The following is a 12,936-nucleotide window of genomic DNA, read 5'->3' as shown; positions in this document are numbered from 1 at the left end:
TGGGTGACAGAGTGAGACTCCAACTCAAAAAAAAAAAAAAAACCCTATTCTTTAGTTCTTTATATCCATGGAAAGGGTCATAGATGTCCCTTTCTCTGGACTGAGACATAAAGGTGAATGGGTCAGTGCCCCATCTTCATGTTGGTTTGCAAGTTATATCCTATTTTTTTAAAAAGAGAATAGTGTCAAAGAAATCTCCAAGAGGTTAGAAACTGTTTCTTTTTTTTATTTTTGAGTTGGAGTCTCACTCTGTTGCCCAGACTGGAGTGTAGTGGCCGCTTCTGGCCACCACAGCCTCGACCTGCTGGGCTCCAGTGATCCTTCGCCTCAGCCTTCTGAGTAGCTGGAATTACAGGCACACGCTATCATGCCCGGCTGATTTTTTGATTTATTGTAGAGATGAGGTCTCGCCTTCCCAGGCAGGTCTCGAACCCGCGGGCTCAGGCAATCCACTCACCTCAGCCTCCCAAAGGTGCGGGATTACAGACTGAGCCACTGAACCCAGCTAGAAACTGTTTCTTGTTGTGTCATATTCACTATTGAATCCTCAGAATTCATCACAATATTTGTTATATTTGATTAATAAGTAACTCATTCAAGTGGATAAAACAAAGAATTAATGGTCAGTTGGAAATTAGGATAGCTCCTTTCTGACATACTGGTGGAAAAATATGATCTTATATATGACATTTCAGGAAATGTATTTATTGCGTGAAATCAAGTATACCTATCTGCAATTTTTTTATATTCCAGAGATGTTTAGGTAACTGTGATCATTACTCTGCAGCAGGTCGGTCGGCTCCGGCTGGAAAGACCATTCATGATGGAGCTGCCATTCATCTGAGCCATTGTACAGTCTGTTTGACCAGTATATCTGGCTTTGTACCCTAATTCTTTTGCCTGTGATCCTCTTTTTTTGTTAGCAACTGCTTTTAGTAAACCTTCACATACGTTTAATTTAGTTATGCCTTTGATAAGCCTTTTAAAACATGGACTGTAATGTTCATATTTTGCAGAAAGCGGCTCTCTTTACATCGTCATGGACTACTGTGAGGGAGGGGATCTGTTTCAGCGAATCAACGCTCAGAAAGGCGTTTTCTTTCACGAGGAGCAGGTGAGTCAGCCTGGGGGAGACTGACTATCGCTCTATTATCAAGAAGTGGTTCAAGTTTGTTTTTTATGTGTACATGTATTTATTTATGTAAAAAAATTTCTTTTGAGTCAGGGTCTCACTCTGTCGCCCGGGCTGGAGTGCAGTGGCATGCTCAGGACTCTCTGCAGCCTCAACCTCCTGAGCTCAGGTGACACTCCTGCTTCAGCCCCTCTAGTAACTGGGACTGTAGGCACACGTCACCATGCCTGGCTAATTTGTGTATTTTTTTGTAGAGACGAGGTCTCACTATGTTGCTCAGGCTGGTCTCAAACCCTGGGCTCAAGCAATCCTCTCTGCCTTGGCCTCCTAAAATGCTTGGATTGCAGGTGTGAGCATCCGCATCTGGCCCTGCATATTTATTTTTAACTACAAATGCTAATTATAATTACTAGGGTAGTTTGGATCATTTCCATTGTCTTAGTCACATTTCCCTCTAATTAGTTCCCACCCTTGTCCAATTCCCTATCTCATTTCTGGCCTATAATAATGTAATATGAATTATATCCAATATATTTATACACACACACACACACACACACACACACACACACATATATACACATCTTTGTGTATTATTCATTGTAACTGGTTAATTCTCTATCCTGTCAATCTTACTTACTCCTACCACCCAGACTATTCTTCCTAAAATGTGACTTTGCCAGGTGACTCCAGCACCTCTAGAAGCCTTACTTTGGTAGCTGCATTAAATCCAATCTCTAGGCCGGGCTTGGTGGCTCAGCCTATAATCCCAGCACTTTGAGAGGCTGAGGCGAGTGGATTGCCTCAGCCCACGGGTTCAAGACCAGCCTGTGCAACTTGGCAAGACCTCATCTCTACAATAAAATTTTTAAAAAATTAGCTGTGCATGATAGTGAATGCCTGTAGTTCCAGCTACTTGGAAGACTGAGGTGGAAGGATCGCTGGAGCTCAGCAGGTTGACGCTGGTGTGGCCATGAGTGTGCCACTGCACTCCAGCCTGGGCGACCAAAAAAAAAAAATCCAATCTCTGTTTTGATTTCATGGATCTCTGAAATAGGGTTCTGCCCTACCTAGGCAGCCTTATTTTTTCGATTCCCTAGTCTGCACCTCTTCGGTTTGTTTTAACAGATACTTAACAGATACTTTCTAAGCTCGTGCTTTGTATTGGGCACTGGCTGTGTGTATGTGCATCTTGTTCTCCTTCCTGTGTGTTTACTTTGATTACTTTCTTTATTTTGGTAAGGCTTTCCCTCCAACTCTATTAATATTCTGCCTTTTAAAAAAAATTCAGCTCAAATCCCAGCTTCTTTACATTTTCATAACTATTCTAACTTCTCCTTTTCTTGAATTCCTGTCACGTTTTTCATTATCACCCATTGTTAATTTTAATGCTTTTACATAGGGGAATGGAGGGAATAGAATGTGCTAGGAGTACTGTATTTGTTGTCTCTTTAAATTCTAATAACGCCATGAATTAGTGTAGTTTTTAAAATTTAGTTGATAAGGAAACTAAGAGGGATTAAGTAACTTGCCCAAAATCATAGTCAGTGAATGAACCTACTTCTGTCTAACTGCAAAGTTTGTAAAATTGTCTTTTCACAAACTTAAATTGTGAAAGTATTAAAATATTCAGAACTAAAAAGTCTTCTTTCTCCACCCTTTTGTCCCTGAGATTACACTGTTTTTAGTTTGGGGTGTTCTTCCAGATTTTCTTTTCCATACTTGTGGCTTTATACACACACACACACACACACACACACACACACACACACACGGACACCTTCAAAAATGGAATATCCTACATGCCATGTTCTATCTTCCTTTTGTTACTTAAAAATTTACCGTTTGTTACTTAAAAATTTTCCTTTTGTTACTTAAAAATGTCAGTCCATGTAAATCAATTATATTAGTTTTTGAGTTGGAGTCTCACTCCGTCACCCCAACCTGAGTACAGTGGCACGCTCCTGGCCACTGCAGCCTCGACCTGCTGAGCTCTGGCGATCCTCTGCCTCAGCCTTCCAAGGATCCGGAACTACAGGCATGCGCTACCATGCCCAGCTAATTTTTTTATTTATTGTAGAGATGAGGTCTCGCCAAGTTGCCCAGGTGGGTCTCGAACCTGTGGGCTCAGGCAGTCCACGCACCTTGGCTTCCCAAAGCACTGGGATTACAGGCTGAGCCACCGAGCCCAGCCTATATTAGTTTTTAAAATTTTATTTTGTTTTTTAAGTTGAAGTCTCACTCTTGTCGCCCAGGCTGGAGTGCAGTGACACGCTTACAGCCACTGACCTGCTGGGATCAGGCAATCCTACTGTCTCAACCTTCCAAGTAGCTGGAACTACAGGCACGCGCTACCATGCCTATCTAGTTTCTATGAATTATTGTAGAGGCGAGGTCTCACCTAGTTGCCCAGGCTGATCTCGAACCCCTGGTCTCAGGCCATCCTCCCAAAGTCTCATCCTCCCCAAGTGCTGGGATTACAGGCTGAGCCACCGTGCTTGGCCAATTATATTAGTTTTAATAGCTACATTATATTCCATTCCAGCAAGGCCTTTTATGCTTCTCTTTTTTACTCTTACACCTCATTTCGATGTCCCTCCCCTCTACAGTAGTTATTGTAGCGCCTTCATGTGTATCTTTCTGTAATTGTGCAAAATGGCTGTCATTGTTTTGCCTACATGCATTTTCGAACATACATGTTGCTGTGTCATACTCGTCCAGCTTTACTTTCTCCTCAAGTCTTATGTTTGGATTCATCAGTTTTGCTGTGTGTACATCATGATCTCCACTGTATCGTGCTCCTTTCCTAAGGTATTCTGGACAGTTTCACACTAGAGCTAGTTCCTTCTCTAGGTTATGATTTACTGTAACAGAGATTAAAGCTTTTGCTTATGTCATCTCAGGATACTTGGGAAGGTGTGTTTATGGTGAAACCAAGTTACTGCAACTTAGCAGTTGGTTGACAACACTGTTCAGATGGGGACTTGTAGGCTCCTGACGGTCGCTTGAAAATATGGTAAGGCAAGATCCGCTTTCTGAGTGTTGAAACAGGAAAGTTTAAAGGCCAGCTCTTTTTGCCTGTAGGTTAGCATTGGTCTGAGATGCTTTTGTGCATTTCCAGAATGAGAGAGGGGAGTAGGAAGCGATGAAACAAGGTGCCTCTATCAGGGACACTTCCTTGTTTGCGCTTTTACTAGGCAGAACCCTCGTCACGTTGAGAAGCATCTTGAAGCCAACGCAGAGAAGAAACAACAAGCAACCTGACAGAACAGATGACTTTTAATCAGTAGTGAATACCTGAAATGAACTAAGTACATTTCCTTAGACAAGCTCCACATAGTTATTAACCAGATGTGCCACTGTTTTTGCCTTACTTCCAAGTTTTGGATGAAGATTTTTGAGACTCTTCACATTTGCATTCATAAATAAAATTTTCAAAATATATTCTAGATCAAAATAAAATCTGGCTTCATTAGGGTTGACCTTAATATTTAGGTATAGCTTGAGTGTTAGTTAATCATATAGAACTTGAGTTTGCTCTGAAACCCTAGAGCCTTACAGTATCAAACAACTACTGAGGTCACAGAATTGATTCAGTCTAGAAGTTTTCATAAGGAATCCTGGATTGGAATTTTAAAAACTCTGTTATTTGTTCCTCTATTCCAGTACCAGAAAACCGAGCCCAATACATTCTCTATTAGAGTTCACCTGGAGCACCTATAAATTTGGTTGAATTTTTTTCTTTTTGAGGATCTCAAAGTTTGCCAAGGTCCTTGGTTGATAAAAGTGATTTACCATGTGTGACACAGGGACCCTGTGAGTCAGTACCACATCAGTTTCCTGGCAGTGCTGTGTAGGGAGTCATTCTACATATATTTCTTGGTAGTTGGCTCATCATAACTGGTTAAATGAAAATCATCTCAAAGATGACACTCAAGGTATGACCTTAGTTTCACAATTGATTTGTCCAGTTACATCCTGCTAAAAAGGAGTTTGTATTCTTTTTTTTTTTTTTTTAGTTGAATTCTCACTTTGTCGCCCAGACTGGAGTGCAGTGGCCGCTTCCGGCCACCGCAGCCTCAACCTGCTGGGCTCCAGCGATCCTTCCACCTCAGCCTTCCAAGTAGTTGGAACTATAGGTGCATGCTACCATGTCTGGCTGATTTTTTTGGTTTATTGTGGAGATGAGGTTTCGCCAAGTTGCCCAGGTGGGTCTCGAACCCACGGACTCAGGCAATCCACTCACCTCGGCCTCCCAAGGTGTGGGATTACAGGCTGAGGCACCGAGCCTGGCAGAGTTTGTATTCTTATTGAATCCATGAAAGTAACAACATTGTCTTGAAAAATAAAACTACTTGTTTGTGAATTCTCCGTAAGTCAGTAAGAATCGAATATCATTTTAAGTTTACAAAACTATAATCTACTAAATGGAAAATTAGATATAGCTTAAGAAGAAAAAAAAGGACTTCCTCATCTATTCATTATATTTGGAACATTAAAAATAATACCGGGCAACCCTCTTTCAGGTCCCTTCCTGCTGTGTAGCTTTTTGTCTTCTTAATGAACTCTTGCTTTTAATAATAATAATAATAATACCATTTATGATGTATCAGCTTCTGGACTAAAAAAGTGTTAGAAATTAGTCAGCCCATTGTTTATTCTAAGTGTGTCGGCTCAGAAGCTTGCACCCAAAGGTCTGTTTTCTGAAATGTCAGCAGTTCTGCATTTTAGCATAGTTCTTTCCAGGAGGCTTCTGGCAGGTATAAAGAAGCAAAACCTATTTGGTAGTGCGACTGAAAGGCTGTGGTTAGTTTGTTATAGTAACCAGCAATTGAGTACGTTCTCTAGTGGAGTAGAGTACATGGATTTGATAAGGGTTTGATTAATGTTTTTCTGGAGGGTAAAAATCACCGACAAAGCTCCACGTTTTCTGAAATGTTTATGTCTACAGCATTTTACCTATATAATAACCCAGGAAAGGCTGAGCATCTTTTTTGATTTGGCAAGTCTTCCTAGGCATTTCTTATAACAGTGTTGAACTAATAATTACAGTGAGAAGTATTCTGAGATTTAAAAAAAATTTTTTTCTAACAAATCAGTGACTGTTAGGTTTTAATCAGAGTGACAACATATTTTAGAATAAGCAGAGATGAAGGTAATACAATTATAAGGATCCCACAGGTGAGGAACTTTTTTTTTTTTAAAGCAAATGATAAAATCAGTACAAAGCAGAGAAAATTATTCTGGTGGGCATGAAATATCTACACTCTGAGCAAATTACAAAGAAGATTTAAACTTTTCTATCTCTTGTTAGGAGCTCCAACATCAATTTTCCATTTAATAGGGAGAAAAACCAAGTTCAAGTTTTCTTATTAATATAACATTTGGCAGTAAAAGTTTCTCACTTTTTTTTTTTTGAGTTGGAGTCTCACTCTGTCGCCCAGACTGGAGTGCAGTGGCCACTCCCGGCCACCGCAGCCTCGACCTGCTGGGCTCCGGTTATCCTTCCGCCTCAGCCTTCCGATTAGCTGGAATTACAGGCGCGCGTTACCATGCCCAGCTAATTTTTTGATTTTTTGTAGAGATGAGGTCTCACCTGCCCAGGCGGGTCTTGAACCCGCGGGCTCAGGCAATCCACTCACCTCAGCCTCCCAAAGGCGCGGGATTACAGGCTGAGCCACCGAGCCCAGCTTACTTTTTTTAAAAAAGTTTTTTTTCAAAAAATTAATGAATAAGCCCATCAAAACTGAGCATAGTTTGGGAAAATTCTAACTAATGTCGTTACGCATAGACATCTGAGTTTTGGAGCAGAGACGATGGGTTATGGTTTTGTTTTGGTGTTCAGAGGAGTCTGTAGTAATGAAAATAACTTAAAACTATAATTCAGAGAAGCATATGCTAGTTACTGTATGATGCTTGATATAACACAAGATTTGAATTTAAGTCTTTGGCGCAAGAGCAGGCCATTTCCCAAGCAGTATTTTGTCAATAATATGGAACTAATGTGTACAATGAAGCAAAAAAGAGAGAGAGCTTCCTTCTCCTCCAGCTCCCACCCCATGTAACCAAACCCTAGTGCAGCAAGAGTCTGAACTGGGTAGACAGAGACAATGGAAATGGGGCCTTATACTTGTGCAAGCTCTGCCTCCCCCCTCTGCATGGCTTATGTAGTCCATCAGAACTCAGCTCAGGAGTCATTTCTCCTGTCCAGTTTAGTTCTTCACCTCCGGGCTTAGTTGGCTTTCCTGCTCCATGCTTTTTCAAAACTAAAAGCATGTCTTAATTACTGCTTTACTCACCCTTCTCCCTCAGTCGTCTTTGATAGGCACAGATGTACAGTGGCCTGTGAATCAGATTTGGCCTACTACCCTTGTAGAACATGGCTACGTAAATATTGAGTAGGCCGGGCTCGGTGGCTTAGCCTGTAATCCCAGCATTTTGGGAGGCCCGAGCCTGCAGGTTCAAGACCCGCCCAGGCAACTTGGCGAGACCTCATCTCTACAATAAATCAGGTGTGATAGTGCGCGCCTGTAGTTCCAGCTACTTGGAAGGCTGAGACAGAAGGATCGCCAGAGCCCAGCAGGTCGAGGCTGGGTGACCGGGAGCATGCCACTGCTCTCCAGTCTGGACGACAGAGTGAGACTCCAACTCAAAAAAAAAAATACTGAGGAGAGGATAAACAGTAAAGCTGACTTTATCCCCTCCCCTGCCAACCCACTTCCCTTAGCTACGCACTGTGAACTGACTGGCAGCCATCCTTCTTGCTGCCTTCATTCCCCTCTTCCCTCCTGCGTGCACACAGTCACATAGTTCAGGTATGAAGTATAAAAAAATAGGAGCATGCGTGCATACTCTCTGCAGCGCTTTTTTCACTCACCATTATGTTAATAGTACACACAGATGCGCCTCATTCTTTGCAGGGGCTGCACAGTATTTCTTGTATAGGAATATCACAGTCTGCTTAGTTAGGCCGCTTGGTTGCCATATAGTTTGTTTATATTTTGGGGTCTGACTAGCAGTGCTATAGCAAACATCTTTTTGTATTTCTGATCCTGTGTACAAAGGATACAGTTTTTACATGTCTTACCAAATGGCTGTAATTAATATAACTAACCTTTTCACAAACACCTGTGAGGAAAAGACTTATTTCCCCACATTCTGACCAACATCATTATTATTTTAGTCTAGTTGTGATAAAATGGACTCTTGCTTATTAGTATTTTTAATTTGGAGGGAGGTTCCTCTTTTGTATGTTCATTGGCCTTTTTTTCTCTGTCATTTGCCTTTCCCATTTTTGTCCACTTTGTGTTTTGGCTTCCAGTGTTTTTCTCAGTGATCTGGAAGAACTTTCACATATTAGAGAATTACCAGTCCATCATTTATGTTGCATGTGTTTTTTCAGATTGTTACTGAACTTGATCATGTATTTTGCCATACAGATGTTTCAGATTTTATGTAACCAACTTTATCAGTCTTTTTCTGGTGACTTGAGCCTTTTAAAAAATCATGTTTTGAAGGTCTTGCTTCAGTCAATGATTACAGAAAATTAGCCTTTGCTTTCTTTTATTGTTCTACAGTTTGATTTTTTTTTTTTTGTTTAACAATGCCATTCACTTGGAATTATTTTCATGTTAGGAGTGTGGTAGAATTAAGCATTTTTACTTCCAAGTGACCAGCTCCTAAGGAATGTTTATAAATGGTGAATGTGGGGAGAGAAAACAATCAGATATGACTTCCAAATTTCCAGCTTGATTTTTTTCCTTGTGATTTTTATTTACATTTTTAAAAAGCATTATAGAGCTGGGCTTTGTGGCTCAGCCTGTAATCCTGCACCATGGTAGGCTGAGGTGAGTGGATTGCCTGAGCCCGCGGGTTCGAGACCCGCCAGGGCAACTTGGCAAGACCTCATCTCTACAGTAAATCAAAAAATTAGCCGGGTGTAGTAGCACGTGCCTGTAGTTCCAGCTACTTGGAAGGCTGAGGCGGAAGGATCACCGGGGCCCAGCAGGTCGAGGCTGCGGTGACCGGGAGCAGTCACTGCACTCCAGTCTGGGCGACAGAGTGAGACTCCAACTCAATAAATAAATAAATAAAATAAAATAAAATAAAAAGCATCATAGAAAAAGATATATTTTAAAATAAAGAAGGATCACCCATCATGCTACTATGACAATCAAATTGTTTTCATTTTCTCTCTTGAAGTTTCTTTCCATATTTATTTTGATTTATAAGAGCTGAGTCAGTAGCAGTCTCATATTTTAGATTTGGCATATGCTCTGCATAAATTGTGTGTCATTTGGCTTGGATACCTATTTAATGTCAGTGCCTACAAAGACAAAGAAATTGTAGCCTTACTTTTTTTTAAGGATCTAGTTTCCCTCAACCTTAAGTATTCCTGAGTTCTTTTTCTTTTCTTTTCTTTTTTTTTGAGTTGGCATCTCACTCTGTTGCCCAGACTGGAGTGAGTGGCATGTTCATGGCCACCATACCCTCAACCTGCTGGGCTCAGGTGATCCTTCCATCTCTGCCTTTTAAGTAGCTGGAACCAGAAGCATGTGCCACCACATCCAGCTAATTTTTTTGATTTATTATAGAGATGAGGTCTTGCCGTGTTGCCCAAGCTGATCTTGAATCCCTGGGCTCAGGCAATCCTCTTGTCTTTGCCTCCCAAAGTGCTGGGATTATAGTCATGAACCACCGCGCCCGGCAATATTCCTGAGTTCTTTTAATGGTCAAAAGACTACTGTGAAATGTGTATTTTAAGCCGGGCTCGGTGGCTTAGCCTGTAATCCCATGCCTTTGGGAGGCTGAGGTGAGTGGATTGCCTGAATCCGCGGGTTCGAGACCCGCCTGGGCAGGCAAGACCTCATCTCTACAATAAAATCAAAAAATTAGCTGGGCGTGGTAGCGCGTGCCTGTAATTCCGGCTACTCGGAAAACTGAGGCGGAAGGATCACCAGAGCCCAGCAGGTCGAGGCTGCAGTGGCCAGGAGTGGCCACTGCACTCCAGTCTGGGCGACAGAGTGAGACTCCAACTCAAAAAAATAAATGAATAAGTAAATAAATAAAAAATTTAAAAATGTATATGTTAAAGGAAGTGACAGATCTGACTTTTCTTCCTAGATTTTGGACTGGTTTGTACAGATATGTTTGGCCCTGAAACATGTACATGATAGAAAAATTCTTCATCGAGACATAAAATCGCAGGTATGTTATTCTATCACAGATAACTTCTAGATGGGTAAGGACATGGAGTGTACATTGTCCTGGGCCACACCTTTTTGAACCTCATTCAGTGTGCTTCAGATTATCTGTCTTTTCCCTTCACTCTTAGCCTAGAAATCCTCTTCATCTGCATCCCGTGTTAGATCTCCTGCTTATTTCTTAGTCTCTAAAATTCTACAACATTTTTGTCACTCCAACAAGAAACGCTGTATTCATTGCGGTCAGTTCCCATTCCCCCGCCACCTAATCCCTGGCAATCCCTAACCTACTTTCTGTCTCTATGGATTTGCCTATTCTGGACATTTTCTGTAAGTGGAAATAATGCACTATGTGCCTTTTGCCTATTTTAAATCATGTTGTCTTGTTGTTGTTGAGTTACAAGAGTGCTTTTTCATGACACAAGTCCCTTGTCAGATATATATTTGCAAATGTTTTCTCTCACTCTGTGGATTGTCTGTTTTCTTAATGGTGTCCTTTGATGCACAACAATTTTTAATTTTGAAAAGATCCAGTTTATCTTTTTATTTTCTGTTTTGCTTGTGCTTTTAGTGTAATATCTAAGAAACCATTCCTAACTTAAGATCATGAAGGTTTACTCTTATGTTTTCTTCTAGTTTTATATTTTAGTTTTTAATGTTTAAACCTAGATTCCATTTTTAGTGAATTTTTGTCTGATTTGAGGTAGGGGACTACATTTATTTTTTTGCACATGAATATCCATTTATTCTAACATTATTTTTAATTGGATTATAATTTTTATGGAAAATGTTGCCTCAGAACTTGTCTATAACAGTATTTCTGGGTCTTTTTTCTGTCTTTTATAGAACATATTTTTAACCAAAGATGGAACAGTACAGCTTGGAGATTTTGGAATTGCTAGAGTTCTTAATAGGTAACATATCAATTTTAAACTTTGGTATAATGTCTTCAGTGAAACTTTTGCCCTTGATGTGTATGTGGTAATTTATGGTATCCTTAAGAACATTCATGTGTCATTAAATGATGGGAATACATCCTTAGAAATACATTGTTAGGTGAACATCGCAGAGTGTACTTACCCAAACCTGAATGTCATAGCCTAATACACACGTAGACTATAGGCTGTATCCTGGGCTCCAAACCTGTACAGCATGTTCTACACTGAGTGCTGTAGACAACTGTAACATAATAGGCAGTATTTGTGTATCTAAACATATCTATACGTAGAAAAGGTACAATGTAAAAGGTAAAAAATGGTACGCCTTTATAGGGCACTTGCTTTGGGTGGGCCAGTGAGTGAGTGGTGAGTGGATGTGAAGGCCTAGGACATTATTGCACACTACTATAGACTTTATAAACACTGGACATTTAGGCTACGCTAAACTTATAGAAAAATACAGTAATTGCTCTACAATGTTATGATGGCCATGATGTTGATAGGTGACAGGAAATTTTCAGCTGCATTTTAATCTATGAGACCACTGCTGTTCGTATATGCGGTCATTTGTTTGCCAAAATGCTAATGTGGCACATGACTGTGTCTTGAGCTTCTCCAATATTGTTTACTTTTGTTCTAGTACCGTCGAGCTGGCTCGAACTTGCATAGGGACCCCATACTACTTGTCACCTGAAATCTGCGAAAATAAACCATACAATAATAAAAGGTATGTTATGATGTCTTCATTTGAATACTTTTGTAATGTTTATTAACCTTCAGAATATTATTCTAAAAATCATTAATACACATATGTAAACATATATGTATATATAAAAATAATTTGTTAATATATGATGAAAGGAATGTTAAAAAGGTTATTTGATGATCTTGCTGAAGGAACTATAGAAAGAATCACTTTATTATTTAAGTTACAGTTGAAAGTAGAGTGCTTTCTTTGGTCTTTCTCTTTGAAATAGCCACTTTCTATTGAATTAATGTTAACATTTACTGAACACTTCCTATATGCCAAGCAGTATTTTGAATTCTGTGTATTAACTGTTAATCTTCTTAATAATTTTGGGAGATGTAGGTATTACTTACTTCTCCTTTTCTTTTCTTTTCTTTTTTCTTTTCTTTTGACTCAGAGTCTCACTCTGTCACCCAGGCTGGAGTGCAGTGGCATGCTCATGGCCACCACAACCTCAACCTGCTGGGCTCAGGTGATCCTTCTGCCTCAGCCTTCCAAGTAGCTGGAACCACAAGTGTGCGCCACTATGCCTAGCTAATTTTTTTATTTATTGTAGAGATGAGGTCTCGCTGTGTTGCTCAGGCCGGTCTTGAACCCCTGAGCTCAGGCAGTCTTCTCTCTTCAGCCTTCTAAAGTGCTGGGATTACAGGCATGAGCCACCACACCCGACTCCATTCCTCCTTTTCTTATGAAGAAACTAAATGCAGAGGGATAAAGTAACTTCTTTGAAATCCCTCAGTCGCCGGGCTCAGTGGCTCAACCTGTAATCCCGTGCTTTGGGAGGCCAAGGTGAATGAATTGCCTGAGCCCGCGGGTTCGAGACCCACCTGGGCAACCTGGTGAGACCTCATCTCTACAATAAATCAAAAAAATTAGCCAGGCGTGGTAGCGTGCACTTGTAGTTCCAGCTACTTG

At 40.6% G+C, this 12,936-nt stretch overlaps 1 protein-coding gene across 1 annotated transcript in view; it reads left to right on the top strand.

Annotated features, from left to right (window-relative positions):
* NEK1 (NIMA related kinase 1) overlaps positions 1 to 12,936 on the top strand; it is a 159,493-nt gene that overhangs the window by 9,016 nt on the left and 137,541 nt on the right. The window contains exons 3-6 of the mRNA XM_008074769.1: positions 1,017 to 1,114; positions 10,256 to 10,339; positions 11,182 to 11,249; positions 11,914 to 12,000. Coding sequence (XP_008072960.1) covers positions 1,017 to 1,114; positions 10,256 to 10,339; positions 11,182 to 11,249; positions 11,914 to 12,000 — 337 coding nt within the window. The remainder of the gene's footprint in view (positions 1 to 1,016; positions 1,115 to 10,255; positions 10,340 to 11,181; positions 11,250 to 11,913; positions 12,001 to 12,936) is intronic.

The sequence above is a fragment of the Carlito syrichta genome, unplaced genomic scaffold, assembly GCF_000164805.1.
Source record: "Carlito syrichta isolate Samal-C Ts95f unplaced genomic scaffold, Tarsius_syrichta-2.0.1 Scaffold317482, whole genome shotgun sequence".
Classification (NCBI taxonomy): domain Eukaryota; kingdom Metazoa; phylum Chordata; class Mammalia; order Primates; family Tarsiidae; genus Carlito; species Carlito syrichta.
The sequence above is the reverse complement of the archived record's forward strand: the minus strand, read 5'-3'. Positions and strand labels throughout refer to the sequence as shown.